The sequence below is a fragment of the Strigops habroptila genome, chromosome 1 (genome assembly GCF_004027225.2).
Source record: "Strigops habroptila isolate Jane chromosome 1, bStrHab1.2.pri, whole genome shotgun sequence".
Lineage (NCBI taxonomy): Eukaryota > Metazoa > Chordata > Aves > Psittaciformes > Psittacidae > Strigops > Strigops habroptila.
The window spans coordinates 70768722-70794244 of NC_044277.2; the positions used below are offsets into that span (position 1 = coordinate 70768722).

General features: G+C 40.9%; 1 protein-coding gene across 3 annotated transcripts in view; it reads left to right on the forward strand.

Annotated features, from left to right (window-relative positions):
• Positions 1–25523, forward strand: part of GRB10 (growth factor receptor bound protein 10) — a 145760-nt gene that overhangs the window by 81463 nt on the left and 38774 nt on the right. For all 3 annotated transcript variants that reach the window (XM_030496536.1, XM_030496555.1, XM_030496544.1), the window contains 2 exons: positions 8077–8293; positions 11118–11259. In XM_030496536.1, the coding sequence (XP_030352396.1) occupies positions 8077–8293; positions 11118–11259 (359 nt within the window). The remainder of the gene's footprint in view (positions 1–8076; positions 8294–11117; positions 11260–25523) is intronic.

The window sequence follows — 25523 nt, forward strand, 5'->3', positions numbered from 1 at the left end:
GGAATACGTTTTGAAAAATAATTTTCATTCATGTAAGTATAAGGAAAACACACAGTATTTTAAAGCTTTTTATTTAGTTACCTTAATGTAAAGGTATGTAATCTTAATAAATACACAATTATACCTGAACTTTGCTGTGTCAAATTGCAGCTCTCAGTGATACAAGATATCCTCTTAAAGCTATCCACCCGCAAATATGACTGTCTAATATAAGATGCAGTCCGTGAAGCATTTGGCCATGTGGCCAGCTGACAGTATTTCGATTCATCTCTCCGTTGCCATCCAACACTGTGTTTCCAGATTTCTGACTTGGCAATACCTTAATGGCTCAGTAGGTTAACATGTTTTTCGCCGTCACCTGGAAAGCTTAAGTGGATTTTCTGTTCAGTTTTGTGTGGGCTGCACAGGCTAGGAGCCATTCTGCTGCCCAGGTGTTAACCCCAACCATAACCTCTTGATCCTTCTTTTAATCATGGATAGGATTGTACTTGTTTTGGGGATGTACTGCCAGAACCTTCCTTCGCAGTTTTGCTATAGAGGTGACGTACCAGGATTGAGGCATCCAATTAACCTTACCAGGGAGAGAAGACCTGAATAGAGAATTCCTGGGTCTGTTGGTCTTTCTGTGTGTCACGTATTCACTCATGCTCACTCTGATTTTCTTTTTTTTGTCCTGAGTGAAGAAAGGCCACAGTAAGAAGATGGGAGCATGTCTATTCCTTGCACAGTTATTACTTAAGCTTTAAATTTCCCTCTGTTCACATCTCCTTTTGGGTCAGGAAAATCAGTCTGGCCTGCACACCCTGTGGCATATTGCGTCCTACACTGATGCAATCGCTTTGTCCTTCTCAAGAGTTTTTCGAGTATTAGTCTACCCTGACCCCAGGTTTGGCCTTGGAAAGAATACCCTATTCTACCCTCTGGTGCTGCGGCTTTCTTCAACTAATGTTGTTTTCTATCATCTGGGTAACTGGGGCTGTTTTGGGTTTTCTGCTGCCTTGCTAAACCCAACCAAACAAATGCTTTCCTTTTAAGCTCCTGCTCAGTCTTTTTCTTAAACTAATGAACTAAAAGTAGGTGACATGAGAAAATGGTCAGAGAAACCACTGAACCTAATGTTCATAGAAGCAAGCTGCAGATGTTACCAGTTTCTTGAAAATTAATCTTCTGACTGGATTTTGTAATCGGCTCAGGAATGACAATTTCCCAGAGGTCTACTTAACCTCAGATTCTGTTGTAAGTGATCTGTTTACTCAGTATTTACTCTACATCAGTGTTTCTGCAAGTATTGGCCTGCAAATTGGGATTTGAGAGGCTGGTAGTTGCTGCTACAGAAGCTCCACCATCAGCAATGGCTGTACAAGGGTGTGTGGTGTGTCAGTCCTCCTGTCTGTGCAGTCTCATGGGATCAGCTGATATCATATCTGGCTTTGGGTTCAAACTTTGACCTGATGCATCTTTTAGGAAGGTATACTGTTTAAGCTGCAAATTTCCAAGTGGAAAATTGGTATCAGGAAGATTGAATCCCAACTCTGTGTTCTTTAAATGGGATATGGGGATCTGGAGAGGAGACTGGCCGTAACTTACATGTTTTATCTTATCTCTGATAGTTGTAATAAAGCTGGTATATATATATGCATAATTGGTGTTCTAGATGTTGTAGACTTCATCCTTGGGTTTCAGACATCTCTCTCGTAGTGATGCCATTAGTACTTCAACACTTGTGCATGCCTTAGAGTCAGTTGAGGGCTCAGCGTTGGTTGTGGTGATGATACCCACCTACAGCAGTCATCTGTCCAAGCGACCAGCGTCCATCTGCTCCACAAAAGGACCAGTGTGACTCTACAGGGTTAGAAATGTGAACATGCACACTGGGAGGTGCTTCTGAATGTTGTCTGTGAATAACGGCAGCCTAATCAAAGGGCAAAGCTGTTAACATCTTTGTCAGAGACATGCTTTACCTTAGTTTGTCTCTGGAATTAAACAAACCAACCCTCCTTATCCACCCCCCTTTCCTTGAATGCCTGGCTTTCATCATCTTTATCCTTTATGATGTCAAGCGTTAGATGTGTGAACTGGGCAAGAACAGAATTTTCTGTGTTTTAACCTTCCCTTTTTTTTTTTTCAGTCAGAATTCCTGAAACTTATTTTATTGGCTAGTCTGAGGGTACAACTTCGTTCTTTCCTGCTGTAAGGCACCTATAGCCAGTTGCTCCTGTTACTCGTTAACGCTTTGATTTTTTTGACTAACACCTTTCATATGTAGCTTATTCCTATAGCTGTTACCTAGCAACATTAATTTTGTTCAATTTGGTTCATCTTCTATTTCAAGAAATCTATCAGGTGTGTTTTAAGAACATTTCTGGAGCCCAACCACGAATCTTTAGTAAAGAGGTGTTTATAAAGTGAATTCTCTCCAGCACCTGTAGTTAGCGTACATACACGTGGTGTTAGCTATTCCAGCTTTACTGGCAGAAAATGAGAATAGATGCGTGTGGGATTTAAAGATTACCCAGAGAATACTGCAGCACTTACAAGTTTGCTGATGACTTCTCTGTGTGACATTTTAGTGTGCTGAAAGAGCATAGATGCCTATCTCAATTTCATGCTCTTTTACCGACCAGCATCTCTGCTTCTTGCCCTTCTTTCCACAGCATGGTCCATTTAGCATTTTGGAAGCTGCACATGCACTGATGTGACATTTTGGAGGCCAGAAGCCATAGTTACAGTGCAAAGTAGAGGGTTTCTTTTCAGCCAGTGAATGTTAGAAAGCAATAAAGGAGAGGACTCTTCGGTGCAGAGTCTCACTGGGACTTACAGGATACATAACATCCTGGAGTTTTGGGATTCGGGATTGTAATTTTTAATTCAGACTGTGACCACTCTGGAGTTGATGATGTCTCTAGGACACAAAGTTGGGTTTGCGTCTGCTGCTTTCACTTGGAGCGAATAAAAAAACCCTTCAGGCTTCTAATGTTCAGCTAAGACAATCTTGGTATCTTTATAATCGAGTCCGGCAGCAGACCTGCAGAACAGTGTGAAAGCATGGGGTTTGGGAATGGTTTTATACTGTCTCTTTGTTTCTTGTGCAAACTCACTGTTTGTACATAGTTCTTAATAGGAGGGGGGATCACGTAAAATTGGAGCTGGTATTGGGCACTGGGGGAGCTGGTATTGGGAACTGGAGGGTGTCATTCAGCTGCAGCATCACTGCATAGGTCACCTCAAGGGGGCCTACAAGAAATCTGGAGAGGGACTTTTTTTACAAGGGCATGTAGTGACCGGACAAGGGGGGACAGATTTAAACTGAAAAAGGAGAGATTTAAATTAGATATTAAGAAGAAGTTCTTGACTATGAAGGTGGTGAGACACTGGAACCGGTTGCCCAGAGAAGCTGTGGCTGCCCCATCCCCAGAAGTGTTAAGGCCAGGTTGGACAGGGCTTGGAGCAACCTGATCTAGTGGAAGGTGTCCCTGCCCATGGCAGGGAGATTGGAACTAGATGATCTTTAAGGTCCCTTCCAACCCAAACCATTCTATGATTCTATGAAATCTTGTATTAGTTATATTTTAGCTTCTTTACTTTGTTAAGCTGGATCTTGAATGTGCTGCACTGAAACTCATTTTGGGGAAGTGATTGCTGGGGTTAGGCTGTCAAATAGGAATAGGTGATCGATCAACAGCTGCCTTACTGTAATATCAAACGCTTGTTTATGTACATGCTGTTAGGCTTCATGTACTATCAGATTTACTTCCATGGTGACAGAAAAGTGGTATAGCCTTTTCATAAGTCTTCTCCTGAGTTCCTAGTAGCACTTGCATCTGTCTTCTCTGTGAACTGATATGAGGGATAATGCTGGATAATTCTGAAATGAGCAAACAACAACGAAATGATTTATGTATGTAAACAGTTTTTAAAAGCCTCTTAAATCACAGGTCATTTGAGTCCTGTGATGTTTTTCATAGTATTCCCTATGAACTGTAAGGCATATGTTTAAAGGGAAGGGTGTTTGCTGAGGTGCCATTTAGAGACATTAAATACATCCTGGTCTTTAGGGCAAAGCTGGGGTTCTTTCCATGTTCAGCTTTTTTTCAGTAAACAGAATTTCTACAGTGCAGTGAGCCCTTTGACAGCCATGGAAATACCTGCTTTCTTTGGGAGGCTGGAATGGATGAAGCTGCGCAGGGCTCATTTCAGCTTTACGTCACGTCAGAATAAGCAAGATCCCACTTAGTCCTGTTAGCTGAGCGTGACACGTCAAAGCCAACAACAACCAAAACAAATAAATTGGGATCTAGGGGATAGAAAAGGGCTAGAAGCAGAAAGACAAGTGGGACATGGCTAAGCACGGATTAAAGTTTGTTCAGGCCTAATTTAGGGCTTGTTATCCCTCTTATGCTATGATGGAAAACATTCAAATGGTGCTCCAGTTTTTGTGGAACATGATAGCTTAGCTCAGTAGCTCAGTAAGAGGTTTTATAACAAAATTTTCTTCTTTCCTTGAGTTGAACATGTCAATCTTTTCTTGCAATTAAAATAATGATTAACTTTACAAAAAAAATACTACTTGTAAAATCCAGCAGAGCTGGTTTGTGGACAAAGCTAAAGTTCAACAAGTTGTGGGCAAAGAAGCAAAATGAAGTTGAGCCTGTGTGAAGCTGCCAGTGTGTGCACTTTGGTTCTAGTTTGGGAAAGGACATTGCTTGCAGACATACCAAGTATTTTGTTATGGTATAAGAAGTCTACAAAACTGCCAGTTATCCTGTCCACTAGCAGAAGTATGTCAGAGCTAGGTTTTGCCAGTGTTCTCCTTTCAAAATGACTTTCAAAAGCAAAAGGCTGCTTGCATGTTTGTACATGGAAGTGGTAAACTAGCTGCTATGCTGTTCAATTGAGAGAGAAAAAAACAGACCTTGAATATCCACTTTCATACTCCTTGATCTTGAGGCATAATTCAGTGCAGATTAAGGAAAATAACCTTTAGTATCCCTGGAAGCATGTCTGCAAGATAGATGGAGAGCTGGAAGCTCCTCAGCTACCTGTAGCTCTGTCTGCTATAACCTACAAAGGCGATCCTTCCGGGTCAGTCACAGATCTGTGTGCGCACACTTAGAGGACCAGCATGATGCCATACTGGCTCAAAGCCCAAAGGTTTTCAAATTTTGCTGTTAACTAGCAAGCCTCCTCAAAATCAGTTTTGTCACCTTCTGTTTTTTTTTTTTCCATGTAGGATGATCTTGATAGAGGCTAGATCTCACTGGTTGGTAGATTAAGATACTTTGAAGGATTGTACTGCATATGAAATATCCTTCTGAATAGTATGTCTGCAAATGGTTGAAGTGGCTTAGAAATCCCAGGGATTTCTTATTTGATTTTTATTTAGTTAAGTTCTGTAGAAAGCCATCACAAGTAACATACTGGATTACTTGGCAGGCTGAGACATCTGCTGGCACTTCCGAGGTAGGCTACAGCAGTGAGGTTTCAATTGCAGCGTGCTGAAATCTCTCCAAAACACAATGGTATTTAGTAGTAAATGGTCTTGTTTAGAGATGAAACTGTATGAAATTCAAGGTTGCAGGCTTTGTCTTCAGAAAGCGTAAGAATCTGCACTCCTGCAAAAGTTTTATAGCAAGACTGAGGGCTATTATTAGCAGTGCTGCACCCACGGAGAAAAGGAGCTGACAGAGGAGTGAAACCAGATTCTGGACTTTAGTGCAACATGTTATTAGGAGAACTCTGTATGCACCTTGTCAGTGCCTGTCCTGTTGGAAACATAATTTAGGTGTGTAATTGATATGCTTAACAGCCTGCTAATGGTAATTCAATGCTTTAAACTATGTACTTGGTTTGCATAGTATTTTGCATGAAGTGCCTCATTTTATGCATATTAGACTTCATATTACACCTTTGTGCCTATTTGATTATTCAGGGATAGCTTGAGCTGACTCTTAATCATTCCTCCCATGTTACAGTCATCTGAAAACTTAAACATCTTGCACGCTAATAGCTTTGTCTAAGTTGTTAATAAATTAGCACCCTCAGGGACCAAGCCATACGGACTTCCACAGAATGTATGCCTTGACTTTCTTCCCTTTCTTTTTTTACCCAGCTAGACAATTGCTGTTAGTTGCTGTAATTTACTCCTTGACTCTGTGGCCAGGGTCTGTCTTTTATGTCTCCTTCATCCAACCCCATAGCTTTTACTTGACAGCTGTCTGACACCCTACAGCTCAGTCTTCTGGTGCTTTAGATGAATGATAAAATTCAAAAGCCTTGTAATTCAGCCTCTCCCTCTTTATACACCTACTGCTGCGGTTCCCTTGTGATTGCTCAAGAAGTGTTTTTGATATGTCCTCTCCAAATACAGTAAGAATCTGGAGGATGGAATGAAATTTAAATTGCAACTCTGTCTTGAGATCCCTGAAAATAGCAGGAAAATTACTGTAGACTTTGTCCAAGCAAAGTACAGTCTAGATTATTGAAAATGCATGAACTAGCTGATAGACAAAGAAGTTGGTGTGGCCTAGTGAAGGTGAGTCTTAGTGCTAGAGTAGTAGCTGTTAAATACAGAGCCTGAGGGAAATAACCATACAGAAATGAAAGGAAGAAACCTGTTTATGGGTTGATGGTGTTTGTTTTGTTTTTAACACATGCTCAAACCTAGAAATCCTGTGAGTGTGTTTTCAGAGAAGACTAAGTGGTTTTTACTTTGGTAAAGGCCTGCTGACTTTCAGTGAGGAATGTAGTATTTCAAGTCATTCAATAGAGCTCAGATGTAGGGACATGGCCAGCACCTGTTTAAGTCTGAGCAGATCTTTGGTTCATCCAACACAGAGTACTGGGGTCATCAGGGTCCAAAACAATTGCTGTGTAAACACAGTGTTCAGATCCCTTTATAGTTATAGAGGCATGTTGATAGTGGAGAGAAATTGGGTGGTGCTGTTTCAGATTATATCCTGAAGGAAGGTGATATTGATACCAAATTGCTCATGGTATCTTAAAGAAAGTATTCTAAGTGGTTGCAAGCCAAATGGTGGTTATTTACCTGGAAAACATGGCAAGAGTATAGGTATCAGAAAATATTTGGGGTGAAAAGCATATTTTAACTGCATAGTGCTGTGTAAATGTTTGCTGGCTCCATTGCTTGGATCTGCTTTCCATTCGTGTCATGAAGAGTTACGAGATTCAAAGTTTGCAGGCAGCAGTGGTATATTTTTACCAGTCCAACTGATACGGCTGGAAAATAAGGGCATATTTTTGGATGTTCAAAGTTGTATTTGGTCTGAAGTAGCTGTTCAGGCAGTGACTGTGCAATAACCAGAAGCAGATATCGATGTGTGTGTTCGTCAGCCCGCTGAACTCCTGATAGGGAGTGACGTAACTTGTGGCTAGGGAGTAATTACATTGCTCTGCAACAGGAGTTCAGAGAGTGGTTAGTGCAAAGGGCTTGTGGAGTTCTGTTTTCTTGCAGAGTAACTATGATCGTTAATATCCCTGTATCACAAAAATACGCAGAAATACAGATGGGATTTTTAGCAAACTATAATGATCGCTTTCCAATGTGTGCAGCAGAGGAATGTGTCTTCCACCTATTGACTTCTGCAGTACTGCCTTGTTTTTTCTTCTGAATTATTGGATCTTGGAAAGTATTTATTACAGCGTGTGACAATCTGAACTTGGTACATTGACAAGCTGAACTGAGGTATTTGTAAGTGATATACTTTTGAAATGTGTGTCAGTTTATCAGTAAGCGAAGTGGTGTTTCACACTAGCATTGGCATCGTTAAAAATCCCACCAAATTTTGGTGGGTTTTATATGTGTGTGTGTATATATATAGTAAATACTATAGTAGGAATACTTCATTCTGTGTGTCAGCTTTTCATCAAGAAAAGCAAAATAAATCTCCACCATTTCTGCTCTAAAATAAATCAATAATTTCTGCAATAAAAATTGTACTATCAACATATAACTGTGAAATTATGTGATAACTTTATGGAAACTTAGGCTTTGGTCTTTCCAGACTTCTTTATCTGGGATTTCCGGAAGTGTTACGCTGCCTTTATTTTGTCTTTCAGATGACGATGTGGACCTGGAAGCTTTGGTAAATGACATGAATTCCTCATTTGAAAGTTTATACTCCACATGCAGTATGCAGTCGGAAACCACTCCGCTCCTTCACAATGGTCAACTCAGCCGCAGTCAGTTGCCGTCCTCAGGATCAGGTGTGCTGCAGCCCATGTCTCCAAGGCAGAAGGTGCAGCGGTCTCAGCCAGTGCGCATTATGGCAGTAAGGTAGGAACAAGGGACTTGCCTCCTTTTTGTTAAAGTTGTCTTGAACTAGCTTTGGAAGAACTACATTTTAAAATAGATCAACTTCATTAGCAGCAGAGTAGCGTTAGACTGGACTTTTGCATAGGAAAAATGATCTACCAGGTAGGTGAAGAATATAGATTTTTCCACGTATTTTGTAAAACTAAAAAAATGTCACATTTTCACCCTTGTTCTTAATCAAAGGTTTGATGTACCTGTAGTACCAGACGTGTAGAAGTGTACCATTTGTACCAATCTATTGTACAAATCGTATTTTATTTTACTAATTGTAAAAATTATATCCATATTAGGATTTATTTCCAAACTGTTTATAACTGTTCACTCAGGTATGGTGCCTATTGACAGCTGCTGGGCTTTGTAAAATGTAAGATCATGCAGATAGAAGAAGGTGCATTCAGGTAGTTTTGATATACAAAAAAACCCCTTTTTTTGTGGAAGTTTCCTGACTGGTCCAAGACAAACAAACAAGGAGCACATTGTAGTTACTTAACTGTTCTTTCTAGAGCACTTTCAGCTCTTTCACTTGAGGTGCAGTACGTGAGTCATAACAAAGAAAGAGTTTGTCTCCATTGTTGTCAGGATGGGGTCTTGAATTTAGACTTCAAGTGGAATACTCTTGGTGGTGATGAGAGAGAGTCTGTAGGTGATGCTGAGGTTCTTAAAATCTTCTTTCTAGGCAGTAGGAGAAAAAGGCGCCTATTAGCATGAGTAGGTAAATTGCCTGAATCACAGAGATTTGGAGTGTTCCTCTCGTTCTAGTTAACAGTGTCTTCTCCAAAAGAAGTGAGAAGTCATAATAATAGAAGAAAAATCACAGATGTGGAAAGGGTTGCTTCTTATTCTTTATGCTAATGTATTTCCTATAGAAATGGTATTCTTAAGGCAGTCAGCTTTTCTATATGAGTGTGTAGTATGGAGTAACTGCAATACAACCAAGTCAGCTAATGATGCAATCATTTTTACAAGTATTTCATATTTAACTTTGAATAGGGCTGTACTAGAAAATGCACTCTCTAGAGTACTATAACTGTCAATGTTTTGTAAATATCTCAATCAAAGCACTTCATTTAAACTATTTGTGGCATTTCAAAACTCAGCAACTCTTTTTTGAGAGCACTTTGCCTTTCTGAACTCTTGTACTTTCATACTCACAAGAACATCTTGTGTTTATCATTAAAGAAAATAATGAACTTTTGTTCAGGGTTATCTTGAGCCCCACAGAGGGGGCTCTGTGAAAGAATGGTTGACTGTGGTAATTCTCTTAAGAGCGCAGTTTCATATGTGTATCAGTCATGAGGCAAATGATGCACTGCAGCAGTACAGGCAGAGCACAGCGAAGCATAGTGAATTCCTATTTAAAAAAATCTACAGCTTTTGAATTTTGCAGTGTCTGTAGTTCCACTTCTTATAATGGAGGTCAGTGAAAAATTTGCAGTACAGAGCTGCTGATACGACAAGCCTACTGGGTTGAAGAAGTATTACACTGTCCTTTACCCTGTGCTGTAGGGAAATGCACACATGGGTAGCACAAAAAAAATCAAGCAGGTCAAGCAGTTGTTTGCATGGCTTATAGTTATGGTTGGAACCTGCTATTTATTGCAAAAAACCCCAAATCTGTAAGGCTCACTCGTGGAACACCAAGGCAGCTAAATTGCAGGATAATTACCTGCAAAGTAGATTTCCCAGTAGTTATTTTTATCAGCCCCCGGGTTCTGGTACAGACAGAGGCAGTGAGCGTGCCCAGAGTGGGACACACCGCCAAAGGCAAACCCGGTTGTTGTCTCCCAGGCAGCTCTGTTAAGAAAGCTCTGCTTGCCGAAGGCATGGCAAAAATGAGAGCAAGTTTAATGATCTGCATTTCAAACCCAGGAGGTAGTGGGTTGTGTCTGGAAACTTCCACGGTTGCCGCTAGATGGTGCCTTCTGCAAAGGCGTTGGCAGGCCAGCCTGCTGCAGAGTCACCTTAGTGACTGAGTACATCTTCAGTGGTGATGTCCTGGCGGTAGGGAAACCTAAAGCTATCTTTGTGGTCATGAGTAGGTCTTGCATGTTTTCAAGCTTTTCTGTGGCAACTAGTAGGCTTTAGTTTTCCTTTCGTTGATGTGGGCAGTGCAGGTGTATTATAAACTGGAGATTGAAACTCTGTTGGTCCTGCGTGGAATTGTGTGGTGTATCTTAGGAGATACAAACTTGTCTGAACAGTAACCGTACAACTAGCATAAGGTGGGAGGGTGTAATTGCAGTTTATTGCTCAAGCTGAGTCTTTGCGTTTCCACTAGGAAATGCCAGGTTGCTTGGAGATGGAATTTGGTATTGTAATGAGGTGACGATATTGGTTTCAGTCTCAGCTTAGAGATTTTACAGGGATACACCTTCGTTTGCAGATCCACATGGAATTTGGCTCCAAGTGAATGCCATTGTGTTCTCCTCTTTCACGTTAGTTTGGAAGAGCTTAACTGACTTTATGGCACACAGAGCTTAAGCTTGTAAGCTAGTACTTACAACAGTGAGTACAGATATTTCTGTTTATTTGCATAGTTACCTCAGTTACGCACCCAAGGAATCAAGTTATAAGCAATGAAACATAAGATGCCAAATTGGTCATTTTTAACATGCAGTTAACTACTTTGAGCTTGCAGTTGCTGTAACTGTATAGCAGTTGCTTAGAAAAAGAGTGATTTTGATTCCTTTTCCTTAGTATCATTATCGTAAATGGTGGGGCAGGAGATCCAGGTCTAGTGATGCCAGTTTGCTCCTCTTAATGCTTAGTGCTTCTGTGTTTATAGGCGCCTTCAAGAAGAAGAACAGCAATTCAGAACATCATCTTTGCCGGCCATCCCAAATCCCTTCCCAGAACTTTGTAGCCCTGCAAGCTCTCCAGTGCTGGCCCCTGGATCTTTACCTCAGGGTCAACCCGCTAGTAAGCATGTGAGTATGGGACAAAGCTTTGGGTCATCCATTCATGTTCAGACCAGGAGTGGATTATTTCATTTTGAAGGTAGAAATAGAGTTTCAAGATAAGCAGAAACACTTGTAGACCTTGTCTGTGAGTAGGGCAGCACTGGCTGGGAGAGTGTCTTTGAACAGGCTTCAGTCCTTTTTTAAAAGGCTTATAAGAATGAAGTGTAAAAATGAATCAAGTCTTTTTCAGATGCGTGCATGTTGTGAATGAAGCGGTAATGCCTAATATCTTTCGGATTTTGTTAAGTAATGACTTACTAATTCAGAAGTCAAGTTAATTAGCTTAGAGTTGGAGGAGGATTTGTGCATGTTGTACTGCATATTCTAGGTGCCACAAAGATACTGAACAGCTGTTTGAGCACATGGTGCTGCTTTATTTTGCTGTTCTTCATGAAGCTGCTCAAAAACCAAAGTGATGTTATTAGAGCATGTGACGAGGCACACCTCTTTATAATGGGATTTAAGTGGAGCACTGTCCCATGGAAAGCTGGTTGAGTGGCTCTCTGGGTTCTTGGCAACGAAGACGGCACAGACAGAGCTCTCACGTGGTCCAGAGTGATAACCTCAGTGACACTGCAGTTTTTCTTCTGTCCTACTCCACTCTCTGAGAAACAACCAATCACCTATTTTGTATCAGTCCTTGAGCACATTTAAAGACTAAAGCTTGGCTCAAAAACCTGTGCTGACTTGCTTGGGGATGAGAAGATGGGTTGCTCTTACTGATTATTGTCTTAGAACAGTTCTGTTCTAAGCCCAGTAAGTTCTGTATTAATGCTCGATTAGTTTGTAAGTAGGTCCTAAGTCTGCTCCGACTGATAAAAGGGTTCTGATGCATTATTTAAGCTATGAGCAGTAGACCCTAATGTACTCCTTTGCATCTTCTGTATTGCTTCACATCGCCATAAACAGCTGTCTGCTTTCTTGAAAGACACAGTGCATCTTCGTTGGTTTTACTGTATATTTTTATAGGTCCAAGACAGATAACCAAATAATGGTCTAGGGAAAAACTAGAATCATCTTGTTGGGAATTTAGCAGGACCTCATCAGAGGCCTGAGTGCTGGCTGAAACAGAGAGGCTGTTTTGCCAATGCAGTGCTAATCTGACTCCAGGGAGACAAAACAAGGGGTAGTTCTGTCTCCTGGCACTTGCCAACAGGACAGCAGCATAAGCTGCCTTTCTGAGACAAACTGAAGGCGCTGATGAACCTGCATTTACCTTTCCAAATATCCTCCAGTTTCAGGAACTCTTTGCCTTTTAGCTTTATGTTTTAATAAAATTAACCAAGCCGCCCTAAAGATCACTCTCTAAAGCCTTAAAAACTCTGAGTGATGTGTGTGTCAGTTTTTTGATGGAATTTAGAAACTAATGGTTAACAGCACATAAATATAAGTAAAACAATCTTTTAATGTATATAGAAAGAGGGCTGTAAAGACAGAATAAAAGTGGGGGGGGGTTTCCCCTCAATTTTACTTTTTTAATTAATCTACCTTATTTTAGAATAGAAAATTTTGACAAGACTTTTGAAAGCCTAAAATGAAATAAATACTGTGTAGATACGCTTGCTGCTGAAGTTTTTAATCAAAGACAATCCATTGTAGTGGTAAAACATTTTAGGGTACAAGATGAGAAGGGAAAGCTTGTTGGGTAATAATGGCTTCTTCTGTAGATGCAAATACATTGTTCATTTCAGTTTGTCGACTAATTGGAGGCAGATGAGAAAGTCTGGCTCAGTGTGAGGGAAGGATAAGAAAGTGTTCTTTTCCTCACATTTCTCATGAGGATGCTGCTGATCATAGAATCATAGAATTGGTTGGAAAGGACCTTAAGATCATCTAGTTCCAACTCCCCTGCCATGGGCAGGGACTCCTCACACTAGACCATGTTGACCAAGGCTCTGTCCAACCTGGCCTTGAACACCACCAGGGATGGAGCATTTACCACTTTTTTTAACAACAGGTTTGTGACATTGCTTATGCACTGCTCTGCATTTGTTTCATGCTCTTTCTTGGCTCGGCAAAGAAAGGTAAAAGCAGTAAAGTAATGCTGTAATAAACCTTATGTTTTTCAGTAGGTGGCTTCTTTTTTTGTTTTGTCATGATGATGAAACATTATCTTACTCCAGAAAGTGCACATATTTGGAGGGGTTTGTTGTGGTTTTTTTGTACTGCATTTTCTGAGATCTCCTGGATAATGGTACTGATTTCCCCACAGCAGAAAGCAGTATGCCACCACTGCTGCCAGTCAGGCAGTGAATACTGCTTTTAAAGCTGATGGCTGCAGGAGTGCATCACAGCTGCTCCCCAGAAGGCAGAGAACAGTGAGAAATAATGGGTCTTCTGTACTAGCACAAAACTAAAAACACGTGTAGGCAAATGGGATAGTCATTTAATGGCAGCATCAATATATCTATCTGGGAGGTAAAACTGGAATGTTAGGCTGATCGAAGTCATTGCAGGTTTTTCTTATTTGACTCTGGATAATCTTCCCTGTTACAGGGAACAAAATTAAATTAAAATATTAAAATACTAAATTAAAATATTTTTGTAGATTCTAATTATTTTTTTTTTTTTTTTTTTTTTAGCCCACAGACAGGTTGAATAACTGACACGTAATTTAGTAGTAAAAGACTTAGAAGAGAAATAACTGAACTTTTAGGTTATGTTTCAAAGGCTATCGTGCCCTGAGCAACCTCCACAGTGCCATGGTCCAGGCTGATACGGTTGTGTGACCAAACACATCCGGTGGTAAAGGTTAAGAAATGACTCATAATTAAAATATGTTTAATTACATATATCGTAATTAAGAGCCCGCTTGGAGTTAAGCTCTGCAGTGACAAATGTTAGATGTTGACCTGTTGATAGTGAACGGCACGTGGTTCTGTAAATTGGCACCACTGAAGTTTTAGTAACGTAGTCAACCAGCTGGTGAGTACGAGGGACAAAAGTACCAACTAGCTGTGATATTGAGTAAGTAGCTACTTCAGCTACTGGTGCGGTGCATGAGACGCCGCAGATGTCTTCTGTTTGGAGAAAGTATGACCCTTCAAGCAGTAGCTGCCAAAAACCTCTGAAGTTCTTGACTTGAGAGCACTGTTGTCTGTAAGCTTTGGCAGCAGGATGACGGGAGAGGAGCTACCTGATCAGTGCCTGCTTGTGTTTTCTCCATCATGTGCCTCTCTGTCCTCTAAGTACCATCATCTGCCTCTTGTCATGGAACCTGACCATGAGAAACTTCAGCAGACCTCTGTGGGCATGTGAGTGCTCCACTTTCCGTGCTGGGAAGGGCAGGTTAAAGGTGGGAGCAGGAAGGAGATTTTCTGGGTAGCACCATGAGGCATTGCAAGACCATTTGATACTTTTCCTCCTCTCCCTTTTCCCCACATCTTTATTCATAACATGTATGCACACATAGAAACAGGAGATCACCCCATGTCTGAGGGGGACAGTGATTGCGGGCTGGGAGAAGGGACAGCTGAAAGTTTTTAAAACGCCATTTACTTAACAGGATAAATATGTTTGTCTAAGAAAAATGGAAACCAGAAAATTACACCAAACCAAGACCAAACATTTGTCAAAAAAATTGCTAAAAACATCAGACAGCTAGGCTACCACTAATTGAAGTTCATCTTTGTGTTGCTGGTATAAACTAAGAACTGGTTGGTAACTTAGGTTATAATTTCTGGTTGTGTACAAATATTTTGGAAAAAGCATGCAATAATTACATGTAGGTCACTGCAGTGCCACAGGATATTAGGCTAAAGTATCTTGTGCGAGTCAATGAAGCTTTCAACTGTAAAAATAGGGCAAATTTCTTACATCCCCCCTCTATACAGCCCAGGCAAACTTCCAAATAGCAGTTTGATGGACCAAAATTATTTACTCTTTTCTAGCAAATTAAATTCACAAACGGGCATGAATTCATGCCATTCTTTTTTCCAGATTTACTTACCCTTCAAGAGAACTCTTGTAAACAGACTTCTTAGTTTTAATTGTTTTAATTACATGTTATGATGCACTTTTTGGTTGGTTTTTTTCTTGATTCCCGTAAAACTTTTATGCTGGCTCTTCTGGAGACAAGGATGTTTATTTCCAAAAGAAACGCTGCAGGAAAATACAAACTTTTGTACAATGAAAACTTTATGTACTAAGTTGGATTTTGCATGTGCGACGGCAAATTTTGTTCTTATATTGCAGCTGAATAACCTTTGGCATCAAAACATTCTGAAAATAAATAGTGACATCAGGTTGGGCCAACAAGACTTTACTTTCTCTGAACAGGCTAAATCCTGTAGCTGGGTTAATCTGGACTATTCCTTAGGTCAAGGACCAGGCACTCCCTTTGCCCCAACTTTAAAATATGGGGTTTCATGGATATTTTCCATGATATATCACGTTTCTCTCAAATCTTTCTTTGAAGCAAGACTCTTAGGCTAAATAAATAAATCATACATAGGTTGCTCTAAGGCTTGTTTAACTCAGATGCCTTTTTTCTAAGAAAGTTGTGATTGTGTCTGGGAAAAATTGGGAAAGATCAAGCAGCTGTTGCAGGGCTGTGATCTCACTGTATGAAGACAGGCCTTGCACTTCCCTGGGTTCCCCTTTCTCATTTGGAGAAGTAACAATTTCCTGAGCTAAATGAGCTGAATTTGATGAACAGTGTAGGAATGATGTTGCATTACTTGTCATCTTGTTTTCTGTGTCATGCGGGCATGTTGTCCTGTTACCCCTGAAGAAATCAGCAGGGGTGAGTTTGCATGGTTTTGAAAGTTTCATTTGCTCATGGCTAAAGAAGAGAGTAATTAATACCTGAAGACTAACGAGTCTGCTGGGCTAAGCTAAAGACAGTCCTCAGCGTTGTTCGTGCTGGGCGGTCAGTGGGGCTGCAGGCTCTTCAGCTGGAGCCTTTCAAATGGTCTGCCAGCGCGGTGTCAAAGCTTCTGTTTCTCCTTCCTCACGCCTGTTACGGCGGGAATCTTGGTGGTAGAAAGAAATGTGTCTGTTCATTCTTGCTTTTGGAAAGTGCCAGAACAGTAGTTACAGTCCCACCATGAATTACTGGAAATATTAAGGGCATCTCACGCTCAAACCCAGAAGTATGTTATTTGTTGGGATTTTTTGTTTTTAATGACACAAACCTGGCCCCGCTCCCAGGAGCATTTTGGCTCCCTACCCGTAAGCGATGCTCCAGCAGTGGGAGCGTGCTGGGAGGAGGGCTGCATGGTCAGGACCAGCAGCAGTGTGCTGGGGGGCACATTGCCCAGCCAAGGGTGGTCTGGCACACAGTTTGCAGGATGGGACCAACCTGACCAAAACCTGCCCTGCTGCACACATGCTGGTCGACCCACCGGGTGTTCAGCCGCATGGTAATGCTAGCAGTTGTTGTAAAAAGCTGTTTTACAGTTGTAACGCCATTGCAATTAACCTTTAGGATGCCTTGTGTAAATACTGAGCAGTCTGCAGTATACGCTGCAGTAGCAGTGCATTCGTGTGTTCACACTAGATTTTTGTGTGTGCATCTGTGTTGCCTTGTACGTTTTTGTTGTGCAGCATTACTTGTGTTATATTTAATTAATGGCATGGTGAGAATATAACTTAGCCGTTCTATGCTTTGCTTAGGAATTGGCAGAATTGAGAAGCTATCAGGCTGAGAGTGCAAGGGAAGATGGGAAAATGTAACATGAGAGAAATTCTAGTTCTCTCTGTGTCTAGCGAGGCAGGCAGGAGTGGGATTGGGTGTAAACATCAGTGCAGGAGGGAATAAAAAAAAAGCCCAGAACTATATTGAGTGATTGCAATTATACCATAAGTGAATGGTTGAGATGAATCAGAGATGTCATAATTTTATACTGATAGCCTTTAAGGAGTTGCTCAACATAGTGAGAATAGCTATGCTGAGTCTCAGCTCTCCTTGCCGTCTGTGCTGTCTGGACTCACAGTGTGAGTTCAGGTCAACTTTATACATTTTGCATAGAAACCTTTTTGGACCTACCCAGTAGGACAGATGCAAGAAAGCACCAGCTCATAGGTTGGAGCCCCTGCTGTGTATCCTACATGACCTTGCGGCACCACGTTGTTGCCAGCAATGAGTAGGCGAGTTGACCACGAGGTCCTTTGAGGAGAGCTGAGGCAGCCCTCACCGAGCTGTGCTGACACCTACGGCTGAGCTAAAGGTGATGCCCCAGTGGGTGCTGTGGACATACATAGTGCAGGACTGGGAAGTTGCCCGATTTTTTGCTTGCTGGCATCCGCTCCTTGGGACAGAAGGTAAAGCCAGTGTTTAGTTTGTTCATTTCCAGACCGTCAGCACAGTGGTTGCTTAAGTATCAGGAGTAACGCTGTTTACTCACAGCTGGAAAAAGGCTACTTTGGACTTGATGTAATGACTTCGACAGTGAACTGTGCCCACATTTAAAGTGGAAATCTGTTTGAAATGTCCATCTTCACTTAAGTGGTGTTTGTATGGATGCACAGGGGGAGAATGAACTCGCAAGTTCATTGGAGTGGTAACAGGATGTTTATGCATTGCTCCAGAGCTTGCAGATACGGTTTTGTTCTTAAACAGAGGGGGCGTTAGTTGGAATTTAATAACGCTTTTGCATTAGAAGAATACTGCTGAGTTAATTAAATCATTGTGGGATGAGTTTCAATTCTCTGTGCTCTTGATTTATAGTCTCCTTATTGCTATCAAATTCTTATTGTATTATTCTTTCTCCTACTAGGAGTGCAGAATTACTGTACTAAAAAGTGATTTTGTTTAATTAATGTAAGTTCCTTCAATCTTTGCTTCAGCCTGGCTGTAATCTGAACATCATTTACAAAACTTACATAAAAGAGAGTTTAATCTGGACTTGTTAAAAGGCAAGCCATTACTGATTCATAAAAGCTACATGTCATGTTTCTGTGTTGGCATTAGGATTGCTTGTTCTCTCCAGTGGTAGACCCTGCTGCTGCCAAGGTTACTGGAGCCGGTTTCTCCGGGTGCATTTCAGGAAGCAACATAGTTGGAAATACCTTCATTATGCCACATGCCATAAGTGTTGTTTTTTCTCCTGTTGCTGAGGAATAGCACTTGGAAACAAATGGATTGACTATCAGCTGAGAGTCTGGATGTGAGATCCCATTGAACAGTAGGTGTTTTTGGGGAACTTGAGTAAAGCAACTTTGTCTCAGCAGACTTACTACCAGTGAAATTTTATTAACAGCAAAGCAGAAACTATTCTGCAGGGGTTTATGGGGAAAGGAGTGAAAGTGGGAGAGACCTTTACAACCTGCTTTTGTTTCTCACCAAACAGGTGCCATTTCAAAGCACCCAGATCTTTCCAGCCACCCCTTTTATCTGCCTATCTAATCTCTTGTCTGGCCAGAGTAAGGAACTGTTCTGCTTTTTGGGGTGCTTAGGTATGGCCTATGAGAACACCACTTTACCATGCACACACCCAATGTCAATGGTGTGCACTGCCCATCCGAACATCTAGGAATGTCATCCCAGCTGCACCTCGTGATTCCCGAGTGGCCCACGCCGTTGTAGGAGGCATCAGGCTCACTGAAGTGTGCTCAGCAGCCAGAGAAGGCCCTAGCATCAAGCTCAAGAGAGGGCTTTGAGTGCTGGGGGCAACGTCTGTGCCCTGCAACCATGGGGGAAGGGTGGCTGCCTCACCATGTGGTGACCTGGCACGTGTTCCTTCTCTCGCCTTTTAGGTTCACCTTTTAAAATCACATTTCCCTACTATCCTTGCCAGAATAGGTAACAAGAATGGGAACAAGCAGTCCCTAAGGAAAAAACATCACTTAAAAAAACCTGTAAAAAACATTATGGAAAAGAGTATTCTAAGCTAAACAGCAGTGTCCTGATAGTAAACCACCAAGATTTAATTTTACAGACAATTTACCCTTGGGCTTCTGTGAGTCATTTTTGAGCTTGTCCTTGCCTGCAAACTGGTAAGAGCAGGTAATTACTCTGAAGTAACTTGTTTGTCATACTGTTGCTGGTCACACTTTATTTTCCCTATTGCTTACTAAAATCCACTGAAAGCAAGCCAACCACAGTACTTCTAGATCTTATAAATAGCTTTACAGATGTTGGCAGGAATTTCATTCCTGAAGTATTCAGTTACGTAGAACAAGCTATAGTCAAGATCGTAGATAAGTGTTAGGTATCAGGTACACAGTTTTAGCATTGAAAAATACCTACTGTATTTGCTGTCCCAAACTCCAGAATAGTGTTATGTTTAATTGATTTAAGCATATATGTGTGTGTGTGTATTAAAATATATATAGAAGATCAAAAGATTGCTTGCAGTACTGTTGCACACACTGTAATGGATTTATGGAGCAGCTTGAAAAGAAATAGGCATTGAACATGTAAAGATCATCTGATCAGCAGTGCAGTCTAGTTGAAGGCCTGTTGGCAAGTTCTATCTGAATATGAGGAAAAACTTCTTTACTTGGATGGTGGCATAGCACTGGAACAGGCTGCCAAGAGAGGTTGTGATGTGGTCTTCTCTGGAGTTGCTCAAAACCCATCTGCATGCAATCCTGTGCAGCCTGCTCTAGGTGAGCCTGCAGCGGGTTTGTACTAGGTGATCTCCAGAGGTCCCTTCCAACCCAAACCATTCTGTGATTCTGTAATACGTATCCATCATGATTTGCATCCTTGGCTGTTGGGGTTTTTTGGTTGTTTTAGGGGACTGGAGTTGGTTTGGGGTGGAGTTTTTTTGTGAGTGCGCAGATGAAAAAGGTAATCTAAATCCCACATCTCTTACTGTCTGCAGAGAGAGGCTGTCATTCCAAGGGGAGCAGAGTTCTTGTTAGCTGGGGGTACAGGAAAGCACCACATACAGCTCCAGGGACAGGGATTGCATATTTCTAATCATTTGTTCAGTGTGACACATTTCTTCTTATTAATATCCTAGAAAATATTAAGGGAAAATCAGGAGGCAGCCAACTATATTTGTGCAAATGTGCCTTCGGTGTAATTTCCCTTTGCTCTCAGTGAACATTTAGTTCTGCGTTGCACTGCATGCAAGTTACAAATGAGCATTTGCTTACAGGCTAATTAGGCATAGCTTAGGGCAGTACTTAATTGCAACACTTCAAGCAATACAGAGGAACTTCAAGCCGATCTGGCTAACAAGAAATTAACTTTGTGCTCTGCTCAGGGTTGTGCTAGCTGCTGTTTCTGTAAGGTTTCGTTATGGCTTGCTCTCTCTTACGTGCATGGAGTAGTGCTTCGGCAATATCCAGAAGTCACTTTTTGTGTAGGCGAAGCCTTTAGGATTTAAACTACAGTAGGAAATTCTGCAAGAAGTGAGACAGGGCAAGGGCATGGTGGAGTCTTTCAGCGGGTAGGGAAAGTGCCTGTGCGGCGGATACTGGCTTTGAGTGTCTCTAGCAGTTCATCCATCCAACAGATGTCCAAAGGGGTCTGAGTTGAAAGGCTGCTATGTTGATGTAAAACCGTTAAAGCGAAAAAGCTGAATGAACTTTATAGAAAGGTTTCTGTATGTTACTTTTATCCCTCAAATAAAGGAATAATCTAGTAGTTCTGAAGATGTTGAAATAAATTTTACAGCACTGTAAATATGCTCACATCAGTTTTAGCTCTTTGCCTCTTTCTCAAGCCTTCTCTAAGATGCAGCCAAAAAAGCTGTGGTGGTGAACTGATTCCTATCTAGCAAAATGGTTGAGGATGATGTGCATACAAAAGGCTTGTTTTTCCCCTAAGCAAGAGTCTTGGAAGTGCTAATTGCCCTACATTCAAATAGCAGCCATTAAGGAAGGGGAGACCCTAATAAAATCCCAGCAAAAAATAATACTAAAAAAATGTTTATAGGGCCAGACATTTCACAGTGACTGAATTCCTTTAGGAGTTTGCAGCAACCACTGCTTTCTGCATAATTGAGTTCCTCTCTATTACAGTTAGGTCTTTTCTGAATATAGAACTGCAGAGTGTCTGGAGGCTCAACTTTGGGGCAGTATCAGAGTATGAGGACTGATGGAGTGTAGAGGAATTAGTTCCTTTTCTTAGTGGACTGCTTCGTTACTGTATTTTGAAATCTGTAAATGTAGGGAAGTAAAAGCTGATTTTTTCTCTTAAATTATGTGACTATTTAAACAGAATTTCAAGCCAGTAAGGTCTCACTGAGATGAAGAAATACATTAGAAATGTATTTCTTTCTTTAGAAGAGAAGGCATTTAAAATTTGAGTTTATGGTAGCTCACATTGCTTGGCTTAGACTTGCGTGTCAGTGCAGAACTCTGACCCTCATATAAAAGGACTTCTGTTATTTGTGTACAAAACCACTTCTGTTGGTGCTAAGGCCAGTTTTCTTGCAATGACTTAGCAAATCTTTTGAAAGGTTAAAGCGTATTTCTTTATGCTGAGTGAGTCTCCTTTTTCACTACAACCATGATAAAGTATTTTGGGAAGGACATATTTGCCTTTGCATAACATGGTTGCAAGCTAGGTTTGTATGCTGCACCTGAACTACCAATATCTGGAATTAAGTACCTGTTATTGATTGCATTAATGGAAGACAAACTTGGAGGCCTTTATGTACAACAGACAAGCAGTAGGAATGACCATACTTCTCATATTATTTGCTATGCAGTGGCTTTTTTTGCAGCTGCTGGAAGGCTAATGAATGTGTCCAGCCTAGCTGTTTTTCCCAGGTGGAGGCAACCCTTTCTTGACTCTCAGCTTGCAAGAAGCGGAGATGAAAATCTCTGACTTTGGAGGAGGATACTGGGATTTTTTGCTGAAGATAATCTTCATCTTTTTGTGTCTGACTTTCTATCACGAATGTTTGTATCAGCGGTGGGCTCAATGTAGAAGTTACACATAAGCTCTGGCACAGAGTTGGGTTTAATTTGGCACCTGCTGCTAGATGAATTTGAGGTAAACATGATAGTCTCAATCTTTTCCTGTCGTTCTGCTTACAGACCTCTTCAGGTCTGTGAAGCTACTTGCTTCGTGTTAAAAACGGCAACGGCAAGTGCTATCTTCGGAAGTAATTGCATTCCATGTTTTGTTTAATCATCCTCATGTCTGATCATGGGACCTTTGCGTGTGCCCTGCTCCTCCCCATCCAGAGTTACATTGCTCCGTGCAAGGGCAAAAATTTCTCTGCAGAATTATATGTTTGCCTTTAAGTTTATTCCATAGTAAAACTGAAACAAAACTTCCCAACAGATGCTACTACTGAGCAAATCTTAGATTTATTTTTTTTTTTTTACATTTCCTGGTCTCTTTATCATTGTATGTCATATTAGGCAAGTACTTGTCATAGTTCTTCACAGTGTCAAGAAATACGATCACCTTTAAACAACCTTTGGGTGGGAATTATTTCTATGAACTATGGTTGTTTAAAAATGAAACCTCTCATTTGGGTTGCTTGTCTGGGTATCTCCAGTCAGTGATGAGATAGAGGAGTACTCTTTGAGTACATTCAAGCTGTCTTAGGGTAGCAAAACTATAGAAGACGATAAATTGCACTGAAGTGCCTCTTTCCATTGACCGCAGCGGGAACCTGAGTGATTAGTAAAGACTAGATGTGCTTTGACTGAGGTGGCTAATGACAGCTGAAATTACTACCACCGCTGTTTGTGGTGGTAGTTTGGGTGGAATGCAAACCAAACCTAGGTAGCGATCTGTGACGGAGAAGATCCTTGCCTTCCCCTAAGCTGTTTTATTAGGACCAAATCTGGCCATGTTTCTAAGTGGGAAATTTTTATTGACCGTTTTTCTGAATGGCCAACCTCCTCATCAGTTATTCCTGGAAGAAACAGTAGAGTTTGTTTATCTGGAGGGATGCTGGCAGCTGCAGGTCTGATTTTTTCCCATCATCTGTTAAGGCCCTGTGAAAAAAATAACAGTTTCTAACCACATTCTTCTTGTGCAAATTAAAGTCAGTGCTCTTCCACCCATTTCCTTAGTGCTTTACACTTCAGTATGCAGTGTTCAGACATCGGAGGTAGCCATTGTCAATAGATGAACAGATATATAAGATTTGGGGAGGAAATAGAGTCTTTAATACTTCCAGCCACAGGTACTTGATACACAATAGTAATGCCAGTTCTTGGGGGGGGGGGGGGGAAGGGAGATAAAAATAATTGTTTTTTGAGGAACAAATGGGAATCTGTGGGTGGTGATGGTGAGAGTCTCTCTTCTTCAAGACCCAGTAAGCCCATAGGGCAGAGTAATAGCAGGAGTTTCTAAGGTGGAGGGTTGTGGAATTGGACCAACACTCCAGGAAATAAATGACCTCCGATTTGCCTGCTGATTTTGTGTGAGGAAAAGCTACCCTCAGCACTTGTTTTGAGTAGCAAACCAAACGCATCAAACGTAAGTTGGTTTGTGAAGAAGGAAGGAGACTTAATTATCTTTGCAATGGAAAATCCAAGTCATTGGGTTGTCTTTCTGATGTTTTAGTTGAAAAAGCTGAATTTGTCGTTTCAAGGTGGTTTCCATTTTGAACCCCAGAATGAAGCTCCCTGGTAATTTATCTAGTCCAGTCTGTACACATGGAAAATAATGGTCTTTACAGATAAGGTTAAGCCACCAGGCACTGTCTGCGGAAGGAGAATGTGTTACATGACACCTAGAACAGGATGCACCTTTTCACGTTCTCTTTAAACACAGTTTTCATGGTGTAGCTTGAGCAAGTTCATGCACTAGCTATTTTGTTATGCTTTAAAAAGTGAAATTCATAGAGTGTATAGGTTGGCAAAGCTTTGGTTGATGTGAGCCAAGCAAACTTGGGTTGTTTTCTGTACAGCTGGGTGTACTGAAAGAAGAACCTGCAGAACTCTGGCAACAAATCCACAAAACCACTTATTCCTCACAAGTTACGCTTTGGTTCTGATCAGTGTCTGTTATGTTGAAGGGTGTATGAGCAACAGTTGAACTGAAAATAGTTTCAGTACAGAGTATTTTTTGTTAATACCCTGCAGCTAGCCAAAAATTTTTACTTTTGCCATGTGTAATCTTGTGCAACAAGATGGGGGAGTTGTGGAAGAAGCAAGTGTTGTGACACCTTTCTACATTGTACAAAAGGCAAGATAGATTTTTCTCCAATAGGAAACCTTATGGTGGTTATGCTAAACCACCATCCAAAGACACAACCTTCTGAAGCTGGAAAAGGCAATAAAGTTTTTCCCATGTGTAACATTATCTCTACATGAATAAAGAGTGATAACGAATGACGTTTGCTGAATTCAGCAGATTTTGTTGGACACAGAAATGAAGTAATAATTATTAATTACACATAATTATTATTAGCTATTATTATTGCAGGTTATAATCATTAATGCAGTATTTTCTAATGGGCACTTTTCAAAATAAATTCATTATGTGTACAACTGTGTGTTTAACCTAAAATTCTACATGGGGATTGAACGGAAGAACAGAAGTAGGTGTTGTAATTTGAAATCTGTAGAATTAAATTTGTATGCTTGTTACTGGTTTACATATCTGCAAGACTGCAATAAGCATATGGTCTAAAAGAAGCTTATCTTAGTATTCAGATTCATATCAAAACCGAGCTAGGGTTTGGGGGGCGGGGCAGGGGAGGGAGGAAAACCACTGTTTACATTCATATATATTTATTTATAAAGTTTTGTCTAGAAGGGACGGTTAAATTATTAAGCCGCCCAGGATCCTAAACTGAGGTGTTTACATATCTTCTGTTAGATGTTGATCTAAGTTGTACGTTTGCCCTTTAGGCCTAGCCTTCTTGAAGTTGTTCTTACATAGCTGGGTCTGTTAAGTGCACATTTTTTTTAAATGTTTCATTTTGGATGGGAATGGAATTAAGTCACTCATGGAAATAGAAACTTCAGAATGTGAAAGATGTCCAAAGGTTGATCTACCTTCTGCCAGTCAATCTGGAAAAAAAATGAGCTTGTGAAAAGGCAAAATAAACCTGACATCACTGCTTTTACAGTCTCTTTCAGTTTCTCTGTGGTTTGGTTTAAGAAGGTTTCAATGACCTAGATTTTTTTCTCAGCATAATTCTTAAAGAAGATCCATGATGTAAATACAGAGCCATCAAAATCCTTTTAAAAAAAATGTCCTTTGTGTCAGGATGGGAATAAAAGTTGCTGGTATCTTTGTATGGCGCATTTCTTTAAGTTATTGCCAGTAATTTAGGGAGAGGGGGAAAGGGAAGAAGGGAGCATACTGAAAGGTAATGACTGTTATGTGTTATCTATACTGCATAAAAATATAGAGC